Source organism: Camelina sativa, chromosome 14 (genome assembly GCF_030686135.1).
Source record: "Camelina sativa cultivar CO46 ecotype springtype chromosome 14, ASM3068613v1".
NCBI lineage: Eukaryota > Viridiplantae > Streptophyta > Magnoliopsida > Brassicales > Brassicaceae > Camelina > Camelina sativa.
Window position 1 is genome coordinate 3,190,774 of NC_141893.1, and position 18,670 is coordinate 3,209,443.

Below are 18,670 nucleotides of genomic sequence, written 5' to 3' on the forward strand. Positions count from 1 at the left end.
GGTTTGGTTTTGTTTTGTTTCCAACTTAACTCCAATTATATAAGAAACAAAATTTAGGTCACTCAATACTCATATGTGTACAACATGCAAGGATAAAAAAAATGGAAACAAGTGAAGAGTGAGTATGACCTCCATTGCTTCGAAAGTGCCGCTAACATCAATCGAATCAAACTGAAAAGAAAAACGAAAGATAGGAGATATTTTATTGTCTTCTGTGTGGCCTTCTGAAAGTTAATTCTTCGACATCCTTCATACCAGTAAAGGAGGAGCACTAGTCTTTTGAGATGGTCTCCGGTTTAAGCAGCAATCTAGACATGTGACAGAAACAAAGACACTTAGATTTTATATTTTCGTACGGGAAACTATATCAGGAAGGTGCTTCATAGTTCATAGAAACTCTCCACTATAGAACAATATTTTATACACTAAACATATTCCTGCTCATGCTGTACAATTTCTGATAATAATAGGCGTAAAAGGGAATTGGTAGTCTTATGACTTAAATGGTTAAAGAGAGAGAGCAGTTTGGTTACCTCTCATTGATCTTTCAAGAGAAGTGAGGAGGTGCAAGAGAGAAGTTGAGACACTTCCTCTGGAGTTGCTGTTCCAAAACCTTGCCATCTTATTCTCCCGGATTTGTCGAGTAGAAGAATATACCTGAAACATAAACAAGCGTGTGCAATAGAGATATCAGAAAGGTTACATAAATGCTATGCATTCTTAACTTGATAAGGTAGAGGGAGATTTTCTGTACCCAGTGAGAAGGTTCAAAACTTTGATTTGTTTACGGAAGTGATAATGGTCCCCAAATGCGTATACAGCCTGCCTCTGGAGGACATTGTTCTCACTGTTGTTAGGTTTTTGCAAGACCCGGAGAAGTAGTTTTTTTATGGGGGGAAAGCCCAGGAGCCATTTGTCTATAAATGATACCTAATACAAGGGAACAAGTTTTCCTGAAGAATGAGAGAAAAAAAAATAGCAGCCAAAAAAAAAAGCACTTGTGCAGGTTTTAAAATCTGATCTACATATGACAAAACAATTCAGGATCAGTACCTCAAACAACTGAAGATCTTCCCTGTTGCCAAACGATTCAAGAAATGGTTTGCTCCACGAGCTGATCATTTCCTGTCAGATAAAACAACGACAACCCAGTAGCAACATAAGACAAGCTGTGTTATAAGATCATACTTATCAACCATTGCTTACTACGCTTAACAAGCAACACATCAGTCAATGCTACAGCACTCTTCAAAAAGGTTAACCAAACATTTTTTTTTTTGGTTCCTTTGAAGTATTTAACGAAAACGAGGTGGAATTTTCTGTACCTGAGAGCTTGCTCTGAAAGACAGGCACACCAATGAAACTTTTGGAACAGCCGAATCCTCTGTGTTAACTTCATTGCTGTTGGGAGTAACAGGCAACGTCAGGCTTTCTCCATTAGAGAAAGTCACTGCTAATGCCGGAAATTTCATGGCTGAAACAGCAGGATTTAGAGTTTTATCTGCAGCTGCTATCTGCAAAAAAAAAAAAAACACCAGTGGACAGTTGAGGAACTTCATAAAGCCAATATAAAGCTCCTTACAAGCTACAGTATCTAAATCAAGCATAGCCAAGGACAAAGAAAATCTGAAACTGAGTTTTAATAAAAGCGAAGCCAAACAACAGAAATGTACGATATAATCTATAGCTAGTGAAAGCAATCCACCCATTAAAACTAAACACAGAATCTGGGATCTTTGATTGTGACTCCTAAGTCCTATAGAAACACCAATTTAAGAGAACAGATTGAAAGAAGTAGCATCATTATTTATACCTTACCGCCATGATCCTTGAATTCTTTCATATCAGCAAAGTATCCCCGATTCATCTCATCATTACTGCCCTAAACCACATCATACTCCACTAATTAACTTCTCATTGAGACAATATATATATATATATATATATATATATATATATCTCCACAACTGAGAGCCAAATCAGACTTCAATGGTGAAAAAACCCCTAAAAAACGAATCGAATCGAAACTAAATAAAGGGGAAAGCTTACAGTCTAGCACGTTCATCCTCAATTGCTTTCTTGTTCCCAAACTGCCCAAATCCAAAAAAACACAGCATCGATAGATAATAGTCAGTCACCGTTACTTCCGATAAAGCGAAATTGAAAAAATTCCTGAGTAATGAATGAGACCTTGTAAAAATCGAGGAACGAGCGGGTGGTTGATCGAAGAGATGGCATTTGCGAAGGGAGAGAGTCATAGCGAGTGGAGATGAAGAGTCCTTGATGCTGGTTTCGATACGAGAGAGCAGAGAGTGATCTATGCTTCAGAAATCGATTCAAAGTCGTCGCCATGTTTTTACAAGAGCTTAAACCCTATTTGGTTCGTTGTTAAAGCAGCAGCTACAAGAAGAAACTGGGTTGTAAAAAAAAGGCTTGCTTGTTTCAGGCAAACCGAACCAACACGTTTGAAATTAAAAACCAGCCTACAATCTTAAACCAAATATTTTTGTTGGATAAGCCGGTCGAACCGTGATTTTAACCCGGTTTAGCCGCATTCCCAACTTTGGCCTTTCTTTCGTAGTATTATATTTATGTAGGTGTGTATATTATCTTTGGGTTTCCAAGATTCAAATGTTCATATTCCCAATCTGAATTGATTATTGTGTGATTTATCAATTCTAGTCTTTCTAGATATTTATTTTGTCGGAACAAATTTCATTTAAAACATTAAAATTATACGAATATGTATATGTATAATGAGGTTTTAAACTTTACTAATACAATAACAATCTCACTCACGTTGCAAGTTTGTATGTTTTATATTACACATCGGCAAACAGCTTATACGTACTGGCATCCATAATAATCTGTCTAACCGCCGCGACCATAGCAATCACCCCTAGAATAGAAAAAACCACGGCTATCAAAGTGTTGATCCAAAATATGAAACTCTTTTTAGATGGCTTGAACGTGAAGTTGAAGAACACTACTGGTAGAACAAAGTCCAGAGGTATAAAACCGAAAGCACCTAACAAGGAGTTCACATCTCCAAAAAACGGAAGCATTGCCGCCACGATTGTAGCCACCGCGACGAAGAGGGAACGTGCAGCTAGTCGAGGGATGACATTGCGCATAGAGAATTCTTTCTTTCTTGGATCACTGATTACACTTTCTAATATATCGTTTATAGGCTGTAGGTATACCTGCATATATATATATATATATATATAACTCAAAATTAGTAACTTTACATGTGAAAACAAATGTATGTAAAATGATTATGTAGACTTATTTACCACAGCAACAGCCGAAAGTTGAAGAACGGTGAAGAGATTGATGAGAAAAATAAACCCAGTAGGAACTAAATAATGGTTCGTCTCGAGATTTAAGAAATTAGTGAAGATAAGTCCATTGGCTTTATTACCAAACGCCCAATAGCCTGTTATGGCTACAGTGAAGAATGTCATTATCACTATAATGTAATACATACACAATCCTTTCAACATTTTTTCTTTCACTGGCGCCGCTATTGTTGCCTGTATTGCAAAGAATACAAGAAGATTTTATATATCAAATACTAAAGTGGTGGTGTTCTACTTTAGAAAGAAACCAAGAAAATGAAAATGAAACCTGAATTTCGGGTATAATGCCATTGCCGTATGTAGTGGCAATGATGGCTATGGCATTAAAGATTCCAAACACTTTAGTTTCTTGGTCACCAACTAATGTATAATCCTTCTCTGGTGTATCTGATGTTTTTCCTGATATTCAAAAGAAATATTGGATTATTCATCTTACTAAATTAGCTTTGAAATTTTTAAGAGCCAGTAAGATAGGTTTAGTAAAGAAGAGTACCAATGTAGATGGAGGCAGCAGAGGCGGAAGCACTATAGAGAAGGCATAGGAGGAGAGAGAAGAAGTTAATGTGTCGTAGAGAGTGAAAGGATGGGATTTGTGCCAAAACCAAAAGCAAAGCTCCGAAAATAATAACAAACTCAAAGAGTTTCATTTCCCCATTCGGCTGCATTACCAAATACATTGCCTTAAGGCATTGGCCTCCAAGAAGCGCATTGGCAATAACCACACCATAGCACACCGCCATTTGTATCGGTCCCACGTAGTACCTCCCCCATTTCGGACCTTTATTCAAACACACCCCAGGAGTTGTTTTAATTAAGACGAAACTAAAAGGATCTAAAGTAAGCAAAATTTAAGTCAGGAGGTAGATTATAATCTTACATAGCTACATGCATGCTTATAATTCTATAAATGATAAATCCCTCAAATTATTGGTGTACACACTACTGAAAACTGACCAAATCAATGCATGACACTAAATTTCGTGTATATGTGGATCCACTTTAGATTCTGAACTTTTCAAGAAAATCTTACTTTCTAAAGCAGGTCGGATCTATTCAACCTTACGTAGGATATTGCCTTTTTTCATCGAAACACAATATTTTTAAGCTGAAATTTTATTCGAAAGAAATTGTTTTTTTTTTTTTTTTTTCTCAAGTCTTGTTTTATTAATGTATATCAAAACAACAGTACATTGGGATACAACGGTGGATACATCCACTTACATACCTCAGCATTAGTGAAATTAACAAGAGAACAGAAAAAAGACAGATAGCAAACAAACGTAATAAAAGACTTGATATGAGCACGTGGCGAGAAAGAGAAATAATAATTGCTAGGAGTGGAATGGTCAACTTTTTGATCCGACTCCCGATAATATGGTACGAATCATCCCATATCATAAAGCAGTATAAAATATGAATGATTTTTTTTTTTTTTTTTTTTTTTTTTTTTTTTTTTTTTTCTGGTTTTCCTTATAGACACGTAAGTCTATAATTACAGATCAAAATTAGAAAGATAAACATGATTATTAACGGAAAGGTCAAAAAGAGAATTACCGAGGATGTGGTGGGCCATGTCACGGAAGCGGAGGTAACGATGGCCGTGGGAAGCATGGTGTTGGAGGGTTAGCGAAAGAAGTGTGTAGGAGTAGAAAGTGATGGCTGCTCCTCCCACCAGACATGATATCCCCGCGATCCATCCTAAGAACTTGAAAGCGTACGGCAGACTTAGTAGCGGCGGCGCCACTATCGACGTCGTCAAGTGGAATCCGCAGTGCCACCATGTCCCTAGTTTCCATCATCAAATATTTTCTTGTTGTGTTATATGATATGATCTATATAACGTGTATCTATTATAGATTAATTAATTTGCATAACATATGGATACGTACCTTTGGATTTAAGGACGAATAGAGAACCGGCATCAACTTCTTCCCCTCTTTTTTCTCTATCTCCTGATCCCTCTTCTTCTCCACCCATCTTTTTATCTCCCTCTTAATTAGCTTCTCCCTCTCTCCACTTTGGTTATATGCTTTACTCAATTTATAAGGCCAACAAACAGTTTCTCTCATATCATTTTCATATAATAATGTCCAAAAAAACAGTCTCTATCATATCATTTTAAAACCACAAGCTAGAGTGCGATTAGTGTATTATTACAATAAAGGTTAAGGGGATATTCAAAGACAAAACAAGCCAGCCAAGATTTTTGGTAAGTCATAATAAGTTAATAATCAGTTAATAATCATTTGACATCCAACTTTTTTGGTAAGTCATAATAAGTTAATAATCAATAAAATTAAGATTTGAAAAGAGTTTTAAAAATTTTAAATGTTATGTAAAATCTATTGTTATTAGATCAAAATTTTGTTAAACTCTGTCAAAGTTTAGTGTTATTAGTTTGTGATTTGTAAAAAATCATTTAAAATCTTAACAAATTTGAGTTATTGGATTCAGACTTTTATAAAGTCATTAAAATTTTTGTGTTATTCAATTAAAACAAAATAATTTAGGATTATTAATGAGTTCATTTATTATTTTATTGGTTCGTGGTTTTAGACACTTTTTTTACAAAATAAAATCATGGAAAATATCACAAAAATACAGGAATTGTTTGGAGGATTTTACAAAATTTTAGAAAACTAATCAACAAAACTCTCTATCAATTTTAACAATCTTTCACTTATTCACTTTTAATGATTTTGTTGAACTCTTCAAAAATTAGAATACAATACCACCCCTAAAAATTAAGCGATGTTAATTAATTTGTCTATATACATAATATATCCATGTTATAAAGATTTAATTAAACATTATATTAAGTCAAGACAAAAGCGTTTGTAGTCCAACGGTTAGGATAATTGCCTTCCAAGCAATAGACCCGGGTTCGACTCCCGGCAGACGCATTTCTTTAATGTTTTTGAAAACTAATTGGAAATAAAATTTTGGAAGAGGGGTTCGAACCCACGTGCACTAAGTGCAGAATAAGTCTTCCCCCATAACCTCTCGGGCAAACCAGTCTCATGAACATTTTTCTCCAATTCAAAGAATCGAGTAGATATATCTAAAATATATATATTTGGAAATACGATATAAGCATACTTTGTAAATCATGATGGATTCGATGATTTATGACCGGCTGGTCCATAAGGACAAGACGAAGTCATAACAATACCGACAAAAATGATGGATTATCCCCAAACCCTTATTACGTTTACCAACTCCTCACCTTCCCCTAACCCCACATTTCATCATACATCATCAACGTCATGTCACGAAGACACCCACCATAATCATCCTCTTAATCGGCATTGTTTTGTTCCTCAACCACCAATCTTGTAGTACATATATAATTACTAAATATGTGTGTCAGTCTTGTTGGACTATGGGCTTGCCTCCAAAGTACGTAAATCGAGTAACTTACACAAATGTTTCGTGAAACTATGGATTATGGTAAGGAGACTAAGAAAAATTTATGACGTCTTATTTACACTAATTTTTTAACTAGCGATTATTTTTTAATAGGAATGTGACATATTATCCTATGTTTTCAAAACTTTCAAATCTGTTCTCTAAGGAATTTTGTTTTTCCATTCAAGCCTTTTTTATGGTTAAATCAGTCAAATGAACTTGTACGAGTGCTGCCGCATGAAAATGTACAAGCTAATTTTATAAATTTACAACACGGATCAACATATATAAACTTCGTTTTATTTCTACAGATTTACATTTACACTTGTATAGCTTGCAGGCTGATAGTTTGTATCACTTGCATAGTATGGTTATGATGGAGTATATGATGATGATGATGGTGACCAAGGAGTCATATCCATGGGATAACTTCCCAGCACACGCAAGAACGATGTGAACTCCTGAACCTCGGCTAACGCATTCTGAGCACGCGTCTCCGCCATGGAGGCCTCAAAGTCGACGTAGAACATGTACTCGAAATGCTTCGCCGTCCCTACGTTAGCATCATCGACAAGCCTTATCGGGCGGTTATGATTCGGCCTCGATTCGATCTTCGTCAAACTGATGTCTCTGAAGGCAAAAGCCGAGAGTACCTTGTATAGCACGCTCGTGCCTTTATCGTGAGCGAAGACGATGCTAGTTTTGAACGGCCGATCAGTTCTCGGTATGATTGGCTCACGCGCCAGCATCACGAAGCGCGTCACGTTACTCGCGTCGTCTTGGATCCCGTCTTCTAAAATCTCCAAACCGTAAATCTCAGCGGCGCGTGCGCTCGCGATTGCGGCTGTGTCGCGGAGGTTGTTAGCGGCGATGAACTCAGCGGCTCCTGCGGTGTCGTCGACGGCTTCACGTGCGAAATTGAGTCCCAGCTTCGTAAGCGTGCGCTCGCACTGAGCGAGTCCTTGAGGGTGTGAGATCACGCGCGTGAGAAACTCCTTGCGAACACCGGGAAGAGCCAAGAGACAGTGGTGAACAGGGAGCTGAACTTCGCCGACGATGTGAAGACGATGACGGAGGAGAAGATCGTAATTACGGTGAATAGAACCGCCGAGGGAGTTCTCAACCGGTAAAACAGCGCGATCTGAGATCCAAAGCTCCACCGCTTGAAACGCTACCTCAAATTGATCGCAAGGTACAGTTTGGCAATTAGGATAAGCTTTACCAGCGGCTGCTTCAGAGTAAGCGCCGGGAACACCTTGATACGCGACACGTAGATTAGATCCGTGCATCGGAGCCGGTGAGAGATCCGACATGCTGAGAGGCTTCTGACGATGCTGCTGGAGGACCAATGGATTGCTATCAGATTTCTCAATCGGAACTAGATTCATTCGTGCGGCGCTGTGATTGCCGTTAACGGCAGGCACGTGATCAACTCCGCCGGAAACTGGAGGAACCGGTAAAGATTCAGATTGCTCTTGAGAAACAACCTTGCTTGTTAGAATAGCGCAACTGCTCTGCCATTCAGAACGACCAGATCGAGCCATTCGTGCAGTCGCAGGCGCCGGCTGAGTAGCCGCTAACATCGGCTTCTTCAGATTGTTGGTAGAAGGAGACGATACAACTTTACTACTTTTTCTAAGCAATGGCGTCTACGAATTGGAACTTCAAGCTCAAGAAAATAACAAAGTGGAGGGTACAGTAGTTCGTTTGTGTGGCAAACAATTCTCTACCTACCGCAACCCACCATACCGGCAGTTGACTGAAATCAATCAAACCGACCCGATCCGGAGCTTACATATACCCGAGATGACCATAAGTAGATATGGCCCATAATTGAGTGTTTAGGAGGCCCAATTCACTTTATTTCGACTCCCTCTCTCACTTTATTTTGACACTGGTACATCCGTACAGGTTGAAAATAGCGTGAGCTACACAAACACAATTTTGAAACGAACTACACAAACACAATTCAACAATTTTGTGCCGACGAGGTTTAGGTACATTTCCGATCATATTCTACAATGTTTATCTGATTATCTCTGATTATCTCTGCGTTCTTTATATTTTTGTATTTGATCATTTTTAATGTTAGTGGATTTGATCAGTGATGTACGACGATCGTAATATAGATTTTGGGTTTCCAAGACTAGGAATATGTATTAATTTGCCAATTTTAAGTGTAGTAGCTATCAGGTTATAAAATTTCCTGGTGTGTAGATTAGCTTTCCTTTTTAGGTCCTATGTATCTGCACTCGTCTTTTAGGATGTGAAATTTGACGTTTCAAATAAAGTCATTTGCTGGCCTATTTTACTTGTGGTGGACTCGTTGTTATACAATATTTTATGTGTTTATAGTTGCTTGTTTGGTTTGTATGTTCAAGTAACCAAGAATACCATGATCATTCCTTAGTAGGAGGAACATTCATTTTTCTTTCTCATGGTATTTTCATTTCCTTTTGTTTTGCTATACTCACATCACATCTTTTTGTGTTGACTTTATTTTTCATCTGTACCTTTTGTAGTCTTAGGTTGGACTGTTTTGTTCTATATATGGACAGTTGCAATTTACTTTTTTTTTAATGCTAAGTGGCAACTGTAAATTTTCTAGTGTTTTTAGTACTAAACATGTCTTTGCATGTACAGTCTTCACATGTTGAATTTCAATATGTAATTGTAGGAACTAGGTTTCCACAATGAATTTGTTTAAGGGGGGAAACAAATTCAATAGAATTATCTCTCTAGAAAATAGATCTAAGCCTTGGAATTAAAAGTAAAGAAGTAGAACTCAAAAGAATTAGGGTTTATTGCTAAGAACAAGAGGAGAACTCAATTATTGTATTTTATTCTGGATACCTTACAATGGAGAAATCACTCCTCCTTTATACACGTCCTAAGATTACAATATATATTCACTTTCCTTATCGGCCGAAGTGAGATATGGAAAGCTGCCTCATTGCTTTATTCGGCCGCCGTGTCGAAGTGGAAGTCGGCTACTTCTTCTTCAAGGTGACACTTTGGCCGAACTGACTTCTTGTTGACCTAATCAAGCCCTTAACCGATTTCCCGGTTAACTAATCAATTAGTATTTCTGGTTTAGCTCGGTATGTCGGGGGTGCTGAATCCCGTACCAACAATTAGTCCCCCCCAGTTCCGAATATTCGAGATTTAATTCGAATATTTCGAACTATGGGAAGAAATATCCGATCTAATTCATAAAAACTTAATTGATTTTACCCGGATTCTCGCGTCATTTCGCCGCGAATTGTCCGGACGGCACGTGTCGTTTACATCACATCAGTTAGCCCGGAATTCGAAGAGTCGCATAGGTCATAATTGCTCTGCGTAGGGTTGCCACCCGCTCGACTCTATAAATACGCCTCCCCTTTCGTCATTTCTCATTTTCTGTCAACAACGAAAAGTAATCTGCTCCGATATCTCTCCTATTTATTTTGTTAGTCCCGATTTTCTTCCGCACTCTCCGAACTCAGAATATGGCAAACACATCAGAACCCATCTCTTCGCCAGAAGTCGAGGGCGAACAGCTAATTCGTCGATCTTCCAGGCGGAAAACTCTCGGCCCAGATCGTACCGCACAGATCGGCGAGTCGAGTAGATCGGCTTCCGAAGTCCCACCACGCCTTGTTCGCTGTTCTGCAGGAACTTCATCTTCACAAGTATTACCGCCGCCATCAGTTCGTCCTGAAGAGGAAAGCACCGAACTGACTCAAGACGTACTGTCACAAGAGGAAGATCGGTTTGTTCCCTTAGGACTCTTGATCGAAGATATCGAGCCCTTATTTGACCATAAAGGACAAATTGGTGGTGAAAAGAGTTTGAGTTCGTCCAAAACCGTGAACGACATGCTTAACTCATGCGGTTTATTCAACAGCGAAGTCACAATTCTGATTCCTCGAGAGGACCAACGCCCTTGGAACCCTCCGGAAGGGTACATATGTCTATATGAATGTTACTTTACCGAATGTCGCCTCCTATTCCCAATCCCTGCGTTGATATCGCTCTACGCCCAAAGACGCAGGATAGCGATCTGCCAATTCGTCCCCAGAGCTATTTGCAATTTTATGGCTGCCCTCACTATAGCAGCCGAAGTCGGGGTTAACATTGGAGTTCAATGTTTCGAACAGCTATCCAATTTTAAATTGTCAAAGAGTTTACACCGCTGGGAAGTGAATATGAGGCCGGCGCACAATTTTCTTATTGGTAAAAGAGTGAGCAAATTCCAGAAGTGGATGAACCGCTACTTCTATGTCCGCGTCGATCAGTACTCACTCGCTAACCCATTGGGTATTCATCAGAGAGTGTGGAATGAAAATCCTGGTAGACTTTATATTTTCAGCATGTTTTAATTGACTTCGACACCTCTAACCAGTTTTAACTTTGTCGTGTCATGTTTCCAGATCGTCCATTCTGCGCGACGCGGCTAGCTCCAAACTACCATCCCGTTAGAGACGCTCTATTAACCGGAAACAATCGTCAGTGGGAGTTCATCACCCGTATACGTGTTGAAACAGCGATGGGCAAACTCAGGACGACGTTCCCAAGTTTTGCTAGGTCGCTAGGACGAACCGCGGAACCTACCGGGGCACGTGTCCTTGATTCGGACAATCTCCAGATAGTTTGCCGTGACACTCAGGCTGCCATTGAAGCTGATATCAGCCCATCTCAAGGTCGAACTGAAATCGACCCCATCCCAGGCCAGACCGAAGTTGATCCTACTCAGGATCCTGGAGAAAATGTCAACACAATCGATGTCGCGGAAGAAGATATTCTCCCTTTGGCCCTAGAGAATGCCAATCTTTCGACCGAGGAACAGGATGTCCCGCAAGTTGAAGCTGGTTCCAAAAGAAGGAAGAAGAAAAAGAGGCAAACCGGGAAAAACCCAGTCGCTGAGCCACAACCGGTAGTGAACCGTAAACGCTCAGCGGAAGAAGCTGGACTGGAATCTGCCGATCGATTTCGCCTGGAAAGGAGAAATGATAAAACAGATCGCTTCTCCTATCACTACTTCGGCGACTATCCTCTGGTGACCAATCGTGAAGCCTCGGGCGAGCTCTTCCGAACCCTGAAAACCTCCAGTCGAATCCTTCTGTCGGCGGACGATCTTGAATTTAAACAGGCGTTCCTTAATGTAGCCGAGTGCCACCTAATGGTATGCTTTATCATTTCGTTTAATTTGCTTGAAATTTCCACGGGTGAACTGACATACGTTCTTCGGGTTTACAGACTGCCACCAAGATGAACACGCTGACTCAATTATACGATAGGCGTGCCAAATCCAGTAAGAAATCTGGATTGGAGCTCGAAAAGGTGAAAGAATGCGCAGAGCAAATCCGGATTGCCAGCAACGCCAAGGATGTGAGGATCAAAGAGCTCGAGGCGCTTGTTGCCGAAAAAGACGGTATCATTGCCAGCTCCGAGCTGAAGATTAATGAACTGAACTCCCGAGCGCTTACTCTCGAAGAAGAGAAGAACGAACTGCAGGAATCATGCGACGGGTTAAAGGTTCAGCTCAACTTTGAAGTCAAGAGACTCCGGCGAGATCGTTGGGAGAAGGTGGAGCGAACAACAATGAAAGCGCAGACTCGACTGGATAAGGTTAAGGCCTATCTACTCGAACAGGAGAAAATTCGTCCCCTGGAGGATCTGCTAAACCAAGCTTCCGGGATACAGGAAACGGTACAATATTTGGTCGAAAATGGGGCCATCATCCCGACAGAGCAAATCAAGGAGATTGACGAGAAAAAGGCCGAAGCTGAGGAGACTGTCAAGGCGATCGATGTCCTTGATCTGAATGAAAAAGATCTCAACTTGTCCCCGGATCAGCTTGGCTATGGATTCCCCCCCCCCCCCCCCCGGAACGACGGCTCCAGAGTCCGTCCAGCATCCGCACGGTTCCAATGCCGATAGCTTTCAGGCCGATTTGACCGGTGCTTATGATACTTAGCTATGACTTTTGTTTCCTTCTCTTCTTTTTCTTTTGTTGTTAATCCCACGGGTTTGATAAATTCGCATTCTTACCATTTTGCACGGAAAGTTGCCATTTTTTTTAAAAAAGGGAATTTTCCTCCCAATACCCGTATAAATCTATCCGGCGTTGCCTACGGGTTAAACATCCCAAGAAGAACTCTCAATCAAGACAATGTCAGGCTCGGTTAGCAGCGTGGAATCCCCGCTAGTTGGTAACGATGTGCCGACGTTCTCGAATGCCGAAGCTAACGAACGGGGGATGGCATACTACCCGAACATCCGCGCTCCCTGGATGTTGATGTCCCACGTCAAACCGGAAGAAAGGCGCGAACTGGAAGAATTTCTTCATGAGGTGGAAGATCGCCATACGGAATATCGCGATCGTCTTGCCGCGTCAGAACAAGTGCAGCGAGATCTGCTACTCAAACTCGAGATGCTGGAATCTCACCCAAAGGATTGGATTAGGAACGGGTTCGACAAGATAGCTGCTTTGCCGCCATGTCTTGTTGCGTACTGCGACGAATGCCGAAGGGAATCAGATCGGAGATCGACGCAAATGGACCCTGTCCATATTGGTGACTTCATTCCCGGCAACGTTAAGCCGTTCTACATTAACCGGCGTGCAACCGGTGCTGAACTTGCCGAGGCCGACGCCTTTTTCCGTCAGGTAGCCACTACCCTCTTTTCCTTTTTGCTTTCCTTCTGAGCGATCGAAATTTGTCTTCTTCGTACTAGCCCGTTGTTGATTTTGCGTTTGCAGATTGAGGGTACGCACCAAGAGCTGACTCAAGATCTTCAGTACTTTCATATGAAGAAGGGCAGGATCGATCGACGGCTGAGGACTCTGGAATCCGAGATCGCCCTACTCAAGGGGAAAAGGAAAAGAACTACTGACCTGCTCGATGAATCCGAACAGAAAGCCAGAGCATTGGAGACTCGTCCCGAGGAATGGGAAAAGACTAGGTTGCAACTACTATGGCCGATGCCGAAGCGACTCAAGACGAGCATCCGCGAGATTGCTGCAAATGGCGCACCAGTTCGGAATTAGGATGTTCCGTTTGATAATAAGATACAACTGCAATACAGCAGGCGAACTTGAACTTTGCTCGTTGTAAAATCTCAATAAAACTTTTTCAGTAATAATAAGAGATTTATTTTGCTACTTTATCTCCTAAAATATGCCAGAAGCGAGACGTCTCCCGGCTTACATCGGGCAATCTTAATTAAGTGACGGTAGACAAAATCGATTAGAGAGCGAGATACTGGGCTCGGCTTATCTTCTTTTATTTTAGTTCGATGGCCGGAGTGCGAAATTATTCTCTGGGTTCGGCTTACCACACCGTCCGAACTAAAAGTTGAGTGCGAAATAAATACTCTGGGTTCGGCTTACCCCAACAATTAAAAGATTGGGCGCGGAATAAACGCTCTGGGTCCGTCTTATCCCAATGATTGAAGGTTCGGGTGCGAAATAACGACTCTGGGTCCGGCTTATCCCAAAAAATAGTAGGTAGTTATACCAGCTGATCACCTGGCCAGGGTGTCAACAAGGGGTGAGTTCGGTAGAAACTAGTAGATACTTAGCCGCGCTAAGGTATATGTGTGAGTATATAGTGTTTTTTTTTTTTTTTTTTTTTTTTGGAAAAATTCCCTTTTTCCGTTTTGGAAATAATGAACGTGCTTTTTATTAAATGCGCTGCACGGTCTTTGAGAATTATTCTCGGGACCTCGCGAAAATCACGCTGCACTCTGATTGGTGGATTCAGCGGCGGTTACTTCCCGTAATCCTGTATAAATAGGATTGAGAGTTTGGGAGTTCATTCTAACTTCCACAACTTTCCACAATATTGAGAGAAAAAGATGGTGACTACTCGATCTGCATGGCTAAGACGGGCTCTGGAAAGGTTAACCGCTTCGTCGAGTGATTCCAACCGAACTGAATCGTCGGATGACTCCTCCGCCCAAGAGGGCGTAGAGACTTTCCAAGTACGCACACCTTCCCCACCTGTCGATATGGCGGGTGTAGAAGGGAGCCTCGTGTGCCAAGAACTCCGAAGGTATCGGGCTCGCCGCTATCGGCTGGGGGCTCACCTTATGGCGAGACGTCGTAGACTGGCCGAAGTCTGTCGGCTATACCGTTTGAACGGGACTATCCGAGTCCTGCACGAATTAATCGCCGAAGGTTTCTTCTTGGAGAAGTGGCGTATGACCGGGCTGCTTGCCGCGCGTGCGGCGTGCCAAGAACTGGTGGCGAGTATTGAGGTGCCTGTCCTTTTCGAGGACGACTGTCAGCCCCTCGAAGATACCGCGCACCCGTTTACCGTGGATATCTGGGCCTACCGGGCTTCCGTAGAAAGGTTAAGGCGGTACGCCAATTTCCTGGAATCGGCTGGTCCGGTTTTCCGTGAGAGGCACCTGGTCGAGGGCCCGTGCGCCTTCCTGGAAGACTTGGTGTCAAGAGGCGTTGAAGTTCCGAGGGAAAGACTGGATGCCCTAAGGCAAGCTCGTCAGTTCTGGCGAAGTGAACTGGATAAGGTAACAGTAGAGGAACCACTGGCAGACGATCTGTCAGGTCCGCGGCCTCCACTTCGTCTACTAGACTGCCTCAGACAGTGACGGCGAAACCCTGAACGCTTCGGATTATATTATTTATTTTTTTTTTGTTTTTAGGAGAGCTCAGTCGTTGAGGGGGTTTCCCCCTTTGCGTCTCTTTTCTCTGTTTTCTCTTTTGTGTTGGTCATCGCTCCAAAGTGTGTAATGGGGATTGACTTATTTAGAAAAACTTTATTTTAATTTGGAATTATCAAACCATGTAAGAGAAAATCAAATCCATGGTCGATATTCCTTACATCGGCTTGCCGCCGAACTGAATGTATTCGAATAACAAGAAGAAGTTTTTCAACCGGACAAAACTTTATTAATATATTGGCTGCATTCGCTATATCTTCAATAGATAAGGAATTGCCTACGTACCCCGAAGTGGGGATCAAGCCATCCGTAGTTCGTAATACAAAAGAAAGATAAATAGAGTTCGGAGTCCCGAAAACTCCCGTGTAGGATCGTAAAAGCGACTTAGCTATAATAACGTTTCAAGTGGGCTGCGTTCCACGAGTTTTGGATCCGTTCCCCGGCCATGGTCACGAGTTCGTAGACGCCTGGACGAACCGCTCTAGACACGAGGTATGGACCCTCCCATCGAGCGCCGAGCTTACCGGCGTTCAATTCCTTGGTGTTCTCGAAAACTTCTCGCAGAACTAGATCGCCTTCGTTGAAACGTCGCTGACGAACAGTCTTATTATAGTATCGAGCGGCTGCGTCTTGGTAATGTTGCACTCGAACTAAAGCTTTATCGCGCAACTCCTCGGCAAGGTCGTTGTGGTCGATCAGCATTTTGTTATTGAGTTCGGGATTATCCACCATCATAGTACGGCGAAGTGTCGGGACTCCTGCTTCGGCCGGGGCAAGTGCTTCGAGACCATAGGCGAGAGAGAAAGGGGACTGTCTTGTGCTTCGCCGCGGGGTTGTGCGATATGACCATAGTACACCGTCCAGGTGGTCTGCCCATGCTCCCTTCCTTCGACCGAGTCGTTTCTTGAGTCCGTCGACGATCGATTTATTCGTGGCTTCAGCTTGACCATTACCTTGCGGGTACCAAGGAGTCGAAGTGCTGAGACGGATTTGCCACTTCGACAGGAAACGTCTGGTGATCATCGAGGTGAACTGGGTACCGTTGTCAGTGACAATCTCGTACGGAAGTCCGTGGCGACATATAATGTTCTTCCAGATGAAATTGGTCACGTCTAGGGATTGGATTCTCGTGAAAGATTCTGCCTCCACCCATTTGGTGAAGTAATCGGTCAGCACCAGGACATACTTCTTGGATTTGGACGCCGGCAGGGGTCCTATGGCGTCCATGGCCCAGCGCATAAAAGGGTACGGAGCTGTCACGGTGTTTAGCAGTTCGGGCGGGACGTGCCGCATTGGTCCATGGCGCTGACAAGCTTCGCATTTGGCCGCGAAGGTTTCACAATCGGCCATCATGGTAGGCCAATAGTGACCATCCTTTTTAATTTTAAGAGCGAGTGCGCGTCCGCCAGAGTGGTTGCCACCCTCGCCTTCATGCACCTCCATCATGATGCGTTCGGCTTCGTCCCGAGTAACGCAGGTAAGGAATACTCCTGACGCACTTCGGCGAAACAGCTCACCGTCCAAAAGGATATACCTGGCACTTCGGGCCTTCAGTCGTCGAGCTGCCCATCGGTCTGTCGGGACGATACCATCGGAGATGTAAAGTTTGATCTCAAGTTGCCAGTCCTCCGGGGGTTTGGCGACGTCCGTCATATCTTCTATTGGCTCATCGACTTCCATCGGGACTGAGTCGTCGTTAATGACGGCAATCTGGCAGTCCGGATTAATGCTGGGAGCATCGATGCACTCGATTCGAATGGTACGTCGTAGCTCGGGGTCGGAGCGGTTTGCCAGGGCTGCGAGAGCGTCGGCTGATGCATTCTCGTTCCGTGGGACCTTCGTCAGAGAGAAACACGCAAACTCCCCGGATAACGTACGGACCAACTGTCGATATGCTCCCATTCGTTTGTTTTTGGCGTCGAATTCTCCGCTGAATTGGCTGACTACGAGTTGGGAGTCGCAGTAGACCTGCAGGTGTTTGACTCCAAGTCCCCGGGCTAAACGGAGTCCCGCGAGAACGGCCTCGTATTCGGTTTCGTTGTTCGACGCTTTGAAGTTGAGCTTCAATGCCTGCTCAAGGATCTCACCGGTGGGGGATCGAAGGATGAGTCCCACCCCAGAGCCATGACTTGTTGACGAACCGTCGACGAACATTGTCCATTGTTCCACCGCGGGGGTGGGGTCGTCGAGCTCAGGCGACAGTTCGGTGATGAAGTCAGCCAGAACTTGCGACTTCAGACTTGGTCGAGAACGGTATTCGATATCGTATTCGCTAAGTTCGACTGCCCACTTCGCCATGTGTCCGGATTGGAGAGGGCTATGGAGGACGGTTCGGAGTGGTTGGTCAGTAAGCACGACGATAGAGTGTGACTGAAAATAGGGGCGCAGTTTCCGTGCTGCTACGATCACCGCAAGGGCCAGTTTTTCCAGCGTGGGGTATCGTGATTCCGCGTCGTTAAGTGCTTTGCTCGTATAGAAGATGGGCTTTTGATCTCCGCGATCGTCTCGGACTAACACCCCGCTGACTGCCGAGCCCGAAACTGAGACGTAGAGGTACAGCGCCTCGCCGTCCTCCGGTTTGACCAGCACTGGATGGCAAGTCAGATACGCCTTCAGCTGACGAAAGGCGACCTCACTTTCCTCGTCCCAATGAAAATCTCTATTTCCGCGCAGCAATTGGTAAAAGGGGAGGCACTTGTCCGTTGATCGGGCGATGAAACGATTCAGAGCGGTGATCCGGCCGGTCAGGCATTGTACTTCTCGCTTGTTGGTCGGTGAAGGTAGTCCCAGGATGGCTTTGATCTGTTTAGTATTTGCCTCTATGCCCCGTTCAGTGACGATGTACCCCAAGAACTCTTCGGAGGTTACTCCGAACGTACATTTCGTTGGGTTTAATTTCATCTGGAATTGATCCAAGATGTCAAAACACTCCGTCAGATGTTGGACGTGCTGTTCTGCGATCAAAGACTTGACCAGCATATCGTCTATATAGACCTCCATGGTTTTGCCGAGCAGATCTGCGAACATCATGTTTACCAATCGCTGGTAGGTTGCTCCGGCATTTTTCAATCCGAACGGCATTACCTTGTAGCAGTAGGTGCCCCTATCTGTGATGAACGCCGTTTTCTCGCGGTCGGCCGGACTCATGGCGATCTGGTTATACCCTGAGAATGCATCCATAAATGAAAGCAGTTGGTTGCCGGCCGTAGCTTCAACGAGACGGTCTATGT

The 18,670-nt window shown here is 43.2% G+C and overlaps 3 protein-coding genes, 1 non-coding gene and 1 pseudogene across 6 annotated transcripts; 2 read left to right on the plus strand and 3 right to left on the minus strand.

Annotated features, from left to right (window-relative positions):
• Positions 1 to 7: 7 nt before the first annotated feature.
• On the minus strand, positions 8 to 2,463 carry LOC104739406 (uncharacterized). 2 transcript variants are annotated; one of them, XM_010459752.3, is made up of 8 exons: positions 2,191 to 2,463; positions 2,050 to 2,090; positions 1,814 to 1,877; positions 1,326 to 1,514; positions 1,054 to 1,125; positions 755 to 930; positions 534 to 657; positions 8 to 308 (listed from the first exon to the last, which is right to left on the minus strand). In XM_010459752.3, the coding sequence occupies exons 1-7, from the start codon at positions 2,350 to 2,352 to the stop codon at positions 537 to 539; spliced, it is 825 nt and encodes a 274-aa protein (XP_010458054.2). In that variant the 5' UTR covers positions 2,353 to 2,463; the 3' UTR covers positions 8 to 308; positions 534 to 536. The 2 variants fall into 2 exon arrangements, with proteins under 2 accessions (XP_010458054.2, XP_010458055.2); XM_010459753.3 differs by having other exon boundaries at positions 1,814 to 1,882.
• A 231-nt stretch (positions 2,464 to 2,694) lies between these two features.
• LOC104739407 (GABA transporter 1) lies at positions 2,695 to 5,511 on the minus strand. Its single transcript, XM_010459754.3, has 6 exons — positions 5,252 to 5,511; positions 4,917 to 5,147; positions 3,856 to 4,140; positions 3,631 to 3,761; positions 3,297 to 3,536; positions 2,695 to 3,203 (listed from the first exon to the last, which is right to left on the minus strand). Exons 1-6 carry the CDS (start codon positions 5,337 to 5,339, stop codon positions 2,823 to 2,825), a joined length of 1,356 nt encoding a protein of 451 aa, XP_010458056.2. The 5' UTR covers positions 5,340 to 5,511; the 3' UTR covers positions 2,695 to 2,822.
• Positions 5,512 to 6,193: 682 nt separating this feature from the next.
• Positions 6,194 to 6,265, plus strand: TRNAG-UCC (transfer RNA glycine (anticodon UCC)). The gene has a single exon. It is a non-coding gene; the product is annotated as a tRNA-Gly (tRNA).
• A 749-nt stretch (positions 6,266 to 7,014) lies between these two features.
• LOC104739408 (arogenate dehydratase/prephenate dehydratase 6, chloroplastic pseudogene) lies at positions 7,015 to 9,605 on the minus strand (annotated as a pseudogene). The gene has a single exon (XR_015579976.1). The product of XR_015579976.1 is annotated as an arogenate dehydratase/prephenate dehydratase 6, chloroplastic pseudogene (transcript).
• A 656-nt stretch (positions 9,606 to 10,261) lies between these two features.
• LOC104743183 (meiosis-specific protein ASY2-like) lies at positions 10,262 to 12,695 on the plus strand. The gene is made up of 3 exons (XM_087484667.1): positions 10,262 to 11,072; positions 11,186 to 11,937; positions 12,012 to 12,695. The coding sequence occupies exons 1-3, from the start codon at positions 10,262 to 10,264 to the stop codon at positions 12,693 to 12,695; spliced, it is 2,247 nt and encodes a 748-aa protein (XP_087340793.1).
• The last annotated feature ends 5,975 nt before the right edge of the window (positions 12,696 to 18,670 follow it).